At 33.3% G+C, this 7,830-nt stretch overlaps 1 protein-coding gene across 2 annotated transcripts in view; it reads left to right on the forward strand.

Moving 5' to 3' along the window:
* The window catches only part of LOC107439338 (males absent on the first), a 32,649-nt gene extending 32,336 nt beyond the window's left edge, over positions 1-313 (forward strand). For both annotated transcript variants that reach the window (XM_016051902.4, XM_071183490.1), the window contains one exon: positions 168-313. Coding sequence is in view for 1 of the 2 variants with exons in the window: in XM_071183490.1 (XP_071039591.1) it covers positions 168-294 (127 nt within the window). In the remaining variant the exon portion in view is untranslated. The remainder of the gene's footprint in view (positions 1-167) is intronic.
* The last annotated feature ends 7,517 nt before the right edge of the window (positions 314-7,830 follow it).

Genomic DNA, 7,830 nt, shown 5'->3' on the forward strand with positions numbered 1-7,830 from the left:
AAAATATCTAATATTGCATATTAATTTAAAATTTTAATGTAATCAAAATCAATAAATTATAATTATTCTATTAGTAATAATATATATTTTTCTTTTATTGTGTGTGTGTCAAATTCATAATGAATTCTAATATGACTAATATTTTGCATTATTGTTGGTCCTTTCAGATTCCCCTTGTACCTTATCATCAGCATCTCATCGCCTATTATCAACTATATATTAGTTGCCTTTCATAGCTATGCATTTATTTTAAATAATAAAAATGCTAAATATATTGTAAAATTTTCTTTTTGATTAAAAATTATTCATTTTACCTTTGCATTATTGGTTCTTTTAAAATATTTACACCATTTCTTAGAAGTTTTAGTTCAAAATCAACCTTAACCTAATAAATTGTATTGAGCATAATTGAAATGGGTCTTATATGACAATATTTAATTAAATATTGTCATAGCAATTGTGATAAAATTATTTGATGGTGTTTGAATTTCCATTTGTTGAAGAAATTAGATACTAATTAGATAGATAATAGATAATTTACTATTAGATGTTGATTGATGTATTTTCAAATTTTTATTATTCCATTCCAGAGTGATATAGGCAAACAATTACTTATCAAAAATCATAAATTGCTTAATGAGAAATCAAATACAATAAAAATATTTAATTTATGAAATATATGGAACTCCAAATTAAAGAGAATTCTTCATTTTTATGTACCTATGAATAGTTATTTCCAATGGCAAGGCAAAAAGTAAAATTATCTAAAAAAGATAAACATACAAAAATATAAATATGTACACGAGATGACAAAGAAAGACCGAAGTCATTGCACTAGAGACTAAAAGTTCTCTTGCATCCCAATACCTTGAGAATTCTGCGTATGCACATCGTTCTGTGGCCCCACATCGGAGCAAGTGGTCCTTGCCTATTTCTTCTCCAGTATTACAAAGTGGACAAAAAGGCGTGGCGGAAAAGAGTATACTATGTAAATGAGCAGAAAGACAATCATAGCCCATAGATAAACTGAAGGCCGCAACTAATCATGTTTAGGTTTGTCGGGTAATAAAGAAAGGCTTACCCTCCTGCAACTTTTTTAGGGTTGTGTTAGATCGAAGATCCCGCAATGAATTAGTTTTACATAGATTTTTCACAAACAGTTTAATTTTCAAAAGGAAGTTACTGTATTTTAATGTAACAAATTTGCAACTTTTTGTAAGCAAATCTGCCTGTTCATTACCCCAAACACCACAATGGGCTAGTACAAATTGGAGAGCGATTCGTTTTCCCTTCAAATTCAAAGCTCTCTGGAGTTCTTGACATCATATCAGGTGTCAATAGGAATGCAACAAAGCTAATTAATCAAATAGCTGCTTGTGAGTCCGAAAAAAGGACTGTATTTCCAAGTTTGTTTTGGAGAGCCAGTACTGCAATAAGGCCACACTCACCGCCACCACTTCACCATCAAAGACAGTACCAATGTAGCCTGCTGGGGCGTTGAATGAAAGGAAGTCCGAAAACACCAACCCTACATTAAAATGGCAGTCGAATTGAGATCCATCAGTCAAAGTGTGCAGCAAATTAGTGGGTATCCAACCCCAATGGTCTCCCAAGACTTTTTACAATACTTTGTGCAACATCTCTTTTACAATGGATGGCTTCCGCTAGATCCAATTTTGTTTGCTATGTTATTTCCAAGGAGTTTCAAAAGAGGTTGCAGGTGTCCCGGAATAGCAATATCTTTTCTGATGTCCAGAACTTTCTGGATGAATCAATTCTGGGTTTTAAGTTGCCTAGTCGCTCCTATAGGAATTATTGATTCTCCGAAGCAATTCATAGAGGGCCAAAGCCCTCTCCTTCATAATATCTTAGAAGGTTTATTTCCTGTCAGGATTAGCATTGGATCAATCGGCGTGGTCTTCACAGCTGTTGTAACCAAGCGGGGAGCCTTGGTTTTACAGAATTTCGAGTTTATTAAACACCAATTATGGGGTTGTAATAAAGACCTCACAGCAGTGCGTCATTAAAGGAAGGGCAAATATATTATCTGTAGTGTTAAGGGTACACCGGGCTGACACCCATTTACAACCTTCCAAACGTTTGAGCACATTAAATCTATTTGTAACCCCCTCTATGAGCCTCTCCACATGGAGTTTCCAACTTAACTTATTATCTAAAGTCACTACCAAGTATGTGAATGTATCTGTATTGACAATCAAACTATTTTGGTTCTGAAGCTCTGGACGAAAAGCCTCGTGAGTAATAGAAAAGGACTGGGAAGCTGTATTTTCTGAATTGATAGTCATATTATTTTCATCACTCGAATCAAAGAGGGCAAGTAGCGCTTTATTTAATCGATTTTCCATCAAGTCTTCTGCACAGTGTTTTGTTACTCGAGTCCATATTACCAGATCATCAGTAAGTAATAGACATTTAATACTAGGTATTGATTTAAGAGCTGAGAAAAGATCAATGATATAGATATTTAACAGAGTACAACTACCAAGTGCTCTCTGTGGTAGTCCAGTTTGTAGATTTTGAAAGGAAATCTCCAAATTGAACCCTGCTGATTATCTGACTTGTAAAACGTCGGATCCAATTAAATAAGTTTGAAGTGATACCCATACTCAGGATCTTCGGGTGGAGCTTTTCCCTCCAGACGGAATGCCCCTTTAAAGTTTGCATAGATGGATGTCAGAATGTTTCTCTCGTCCAAAGCAGCCTTGACTAACTGACTGAATTGTGACATGTTATTACGAAATCCGGCCTGTTTTACTGGTAGATACCCTATTCTTAACATATGAATGGTTAAAAATAATAAATTTTGAACATGTGTTGGAGGGTGTGGCTGCGGGTTTAAGTTCCACGGGACATCTCCGACCCCCAAGAAATAAAGAATGCAAGTGTCATGTCTACGTTTGAATAGTTTTCGCCTAAGACAGTTGAGAAATCCCTGTATTGGTTATTAATTTATAGCCAAGGCTCTTTTTCTTAGTCTTGCGCATTCAAATATATTGGCGGAAAGGAAAGTATAAGAAACAGTAAGGAATATTAATGAAATCAAAGCATTTAGCAACTGTATAGCGATTTTCGAATTTTCATGGCAGTTGTAGAGAGAATTTCTACAAATAGATTTTATTCTGTTCTCAATCAAGGTGTGGCATAAAAAGATTACTGATTGCATTAATAATTTTTATTTATTGAAAGGATTAGATAAGATGATAATTTAGTTTTTAAATGTTGGGGAATATGTTATGCATATTTCAGCATGACACCAATAAAATTTTATTAATTTTGAAAAGCATATGCTACAATTATAGCTCTCCAGAAACGCTAACAGAAATTCATTTGTTATAATACTCTCTAGAGTCTTGTTAAATATACAAATAAATGTTTATTCTAATTTAAGTCTTACAATAATCTTTACTACGAACTAGTTATTTCTTAATGTAATTAATTATCAGTTTGCATTCAGTGGTAAATCGTATGTGTTACAAATACATCTGCAATGGGTCCGTTTTAAACAAAACATCAACAACAACAATATTTCTGGCTAAATAACTGCTGAAAAAAAATGTTTTAAAATTTCGGTCTTTGTAGTCTTATAGCCAGAAGTTAGGTTGAGAAAGGAGCCATGTAATGCATTTTTTCTTTTCAATTGACAAATATTTTACATATTTTTGTTCCAAATTAATTATGACTTGAAATTGGTATAGTAAACGCTTGATGTAAAGACTGGGGTATTTGGCATATTAATAGAATTCTGCTATTATGGCATGGTTAAAATACAAATATTAAAAATACAAAAATTTTATGATTATAAAAAGTTTAAAAATTTTAACTTTCTGCTATTCTGACTTTCTTGTAAAGAAAATATCTATTTGTTGTTTAAGCGAGCAATACTACACAAAAAAGAGAATGCAAGATATTTTTATTTATATCTGGTATCACAGGTAACAGAAAAACGATATCATTACACCTTATTTCACTCTTAGAATCTTAACCTTTTACGTTTATAAAGTGGATATTTACCGGCGACCCCCTGGGCCAACTTATCTTTCTATATTATCGACTTGCACCACCATTTGCTCATTTTAAGTTAAAGTCTACCCCCATACGTCACTTAACTCTTCTAAATATGTTATTTCCGCATCAGAATTCACAGAAGAAACAATAATCACCGAATTGAATGACCAAAAAGTAATCCGTTCGTTGCATCGAACACAGGGATGATGAATTCATTCCTACTAAACACCTCATACTGACTTTTGTTTAACCAAAGATACTATCTTCTGTTAAACTTTCTTGGCATAATTGCCCAATCAGTATTACTTACCAAACCCATTAAGCTGCTTTCAGTATCAAAAATTAGGCCACTCGAAAGCATCCTGCTCGGCTATATGCTTGATGTTCTGTTGCTGGTTATGTTGAGGCTTCCTGTGAGTCGCAGCCTTTTTGCTTAAATTGCTAAAGTATTCATGCAGCATTCTCCAATCCTAAATGGTCCAAAGAGGAGATTCAAAGTGTTACAAAATCTTATTCAAAATTCAGCCCATAGAATAGTAACCGCCCGTACTCCCCGTAGAGGCGTATCCTACTCTTGTAGTTGCTAAAACTTCATTTTGCGCTGTCAGTACACAAACTGGTCTTCCTATATCTTCACCTAAGCTTCAATCTACTCGTTAAAAACTTAAATTTGATTTTTCATCATCCGCAGAACCACTGCACCTCCTCCCAGTAAATCATCTAAGACGGATAATGCACTACCTTTTTAGAAACAGTGCCCGAGAAAAAAACACTAAGCTATTTTCAAAAGAAAAAAACACTAAGCTATTTTCAAAAGAAAAAATATCCTAAGTACGTTCAATATGTCAATCAATCGGCTTCTGCAGAAAATGGATTTCGACCTAGAAATCTCTTTGCATCCTTTTTATGATAAATGCCTACTTGACTGACTTCAACTATGTTAATTACGTTACTATTCAATCATCTCCATCAACATCATAATAATGCCCGTTCTCTGATGTTAAAGACATTATTTTAAAATTTCAACCTGCACGCCTTGCATTACAGGAAGCATTTAACATCATCTGATGCTTTTAAATTGCGTAACTAGTCTTGCTCCTGTCATGATTTTGATTATGGAAGTCGACTTCATGGCGGATTTGCAATTTTAACTTCAAATGCATTACCATCTATTCATACCATCGATTAAAATGCATTACCATCTTCTATCTTCTGATGCTTTTAAATTGCGTAACTATTCTTGCTCCCGTCATGATTTTGATTATGGAAGTCGACTTCATGGCGGATTTGCAATTTTAATTTCAAAAGCATTACCATCTATTCACCTTCCGTCAACCTCATTACAGCCTTGCGCTGTTCAAATTCAAATAAATATTCTCTTCGCTGTCCGGTCAGTTAATTTACCTCCTCATGCCTCCGTTTCGCAAGCAGATTTAAACTCAAGGATGCAGAACAATGCTGTCAAAGGGAACAGGAACCAAGACGAAGCGATGAGTTCATGCAGTTGAAAAACAATGAGGAACCGCGAAGCTGTGAGTTCATGCTTGCGGATCAGCTGGTCACCACAGGCAGGTGAGTAGTTTAATATGTAATCAGAATTTAAAATTTCAGAATAAAATCGTTAAATATTATGAATTAAAGAATAATAATTTTCTCACTTCTGTAATAAAATTAAAAAATTAATTAATTGATCGTTCAATGTCAGAACTTAACGCTTAAGTTAGAATTTAAAACACCCACAACCTATTGATTTATTTAATCGATTGACAAAGTCTGTAAATAATCTTTACTAAGTCGGTACGAAAAACAATTTTTTTTTTATTTGTTTCATTAGCGAGCTCTCCCATATGAATTAAATTATAGTACGAGAAAATGGCTTTGGTGCACCATAATATAAAATAATGATTATTCCAAAAATGATTAAAAGTTTTTAATTTATGTACCAGTTATGCAGATTATGTTATGTACCAAATTTTATTAAAAAGTATTGAAAAATTACGGAGATATCTATTAAAACACGCTTTAATTCAACATAGTTAAAAATGCTCCTTGTGCAATATTTCAAATTTTAGTCTGCAATTTTCAAATTTTAGTCTCCAATACAATTTACAAAAAACAATCTTACATGAAATTTTTTTTAAAAATATGCAGGGCCAGTGAAAAAAAAAGACAAGTGAAATAATTGAATTTTTTTTAAAAAACAAAAAATTAAAAATGCGAGGAAAAATTAAACTTAATAGTTCAGTAGCTTTTGTTTTACCAAGAAATCCCTCCCAGCCATGTGGAGGATGATAAAAACCGAGCACCTTGTATGTAAACTGCTTAACAATTGCTAAAGAACAACTGCAAATTAATACAAAGTAGCCCTCCCAACAGCCCACCAATAACCAAAAAATCAAAGGCAGAGGGTGTGGTAGAACAGTACGCGTTATCTGTATGAAGAGCAGCGTATACAAGCTCTTCATTTATTGGAAAACTCTTGCTGTTAGCTGTTTCACAATATAGCTCCGTAGGTTGTTGAACTTATTTTTGTGAATTTCAAGGTGGTGTTGCTGGACATGCTATGTGAAAGCATGCCGGTGGTCGTAATTCGAACACCACACCTCAAGAGGATCGATACGTATCCCTAGTAGCAAAAAGGAACAGAAATGTCACTTAAGTAGTAAGATAGCTGCAGACCTTGCAACCACTACTGATACACAGGTTTCTGCTAGAACAAACTCATGGCGCTGTTAGATGCATCTCGTTTCAATCGCGCCATTGTCGAGGAAGATACAGCTGGTGCAGTGCCGTAGCGAGCTTAACTCGCGCCCGGGGCACAATACCTTTTTAGCGCCCCCCCCCCCCTCACTCGAAAACCATCTAATATTATAAGTAAAATATACTCGCAAAGTAATAAATAAATAAAGTAAAATAAATAAAGTCATAGGCTCAAGCTAGGCATTAAATTTGAGACAAAAAATGTAGTTGAGAAAACAAGACTAGATTTTGAAATGTATATGATCATCTAGAATTAGTTCAAAAGATACCTATTATTTATTTTACATATTTATAAAGAAATATTTTAAAAACACGCAGTTTTAAAACAATAAAAAAGTAAATATTTATTATCTCTAAGGAGATACATATATTTAATAATATGATTATAATACATTAATAAAACTAATTACTATGTATAAATTTTCCGCTTTTGATGAAGCAAATTTATCAATAATATCATCAAAGTTGATCATTTCAAATTTTTCTCTTTCCACACTTGAAAATACCAGGTCACTTGGGCGATCTTGTCCCATCGTTGATCGTAGATATGTCAAAATTAATTTTAATTTGCTGAATGACCATTCGCATCTAGCAATTAATATTGAGATAGTCAAGAGTATTTGAAGTGCCACGCTCAGGTTTGGAAAAACATCTTCTCCATACGGGATTATAAAAGTAAGAGATTCTAATGGAGTTTTAAGTTCAATTTCTTTTCTACTACGGAGTAACATTTTGCAGTCACATTCTTCGATAAAGAGTTATATTCCATTGAAATCTGTATTATACACTGTACAAACATACAAACACTTTGTACACTGCAAATATTTGGAGATAATATAAGTAACCACACAGCGTAGATGCCGTAAGGAAGTGCTGACAGACACAGGTCGAGTCAGCCCAGCCATTAAAAAAGACGTGTCATTTCTATTATGAATATATTATTACAGTTTTTTTAGTGTTCCTTTTTATTTACGAATTAACATTTATTATATTTTACTGGCTCTAAATTTAAAATATATTTTGTAGAAATAAATTATAATAAAA

The sequence above is a fragment of the Parasteatoda tepidariorum genome, chromosome 7, assembly GCF_043381705.1.
Source record: "Parasteatoda tepidariorum isolate YZ-2023 chromosome 7, CAS_Ptep_4.0, whole genome shotgun sequence".
NCBI lineage: Eukaryota > Metazoa > Arthropoda > Arachnida > Araneae > Theridiidae > Parasteatoda > Parasteatoda tepidariorum.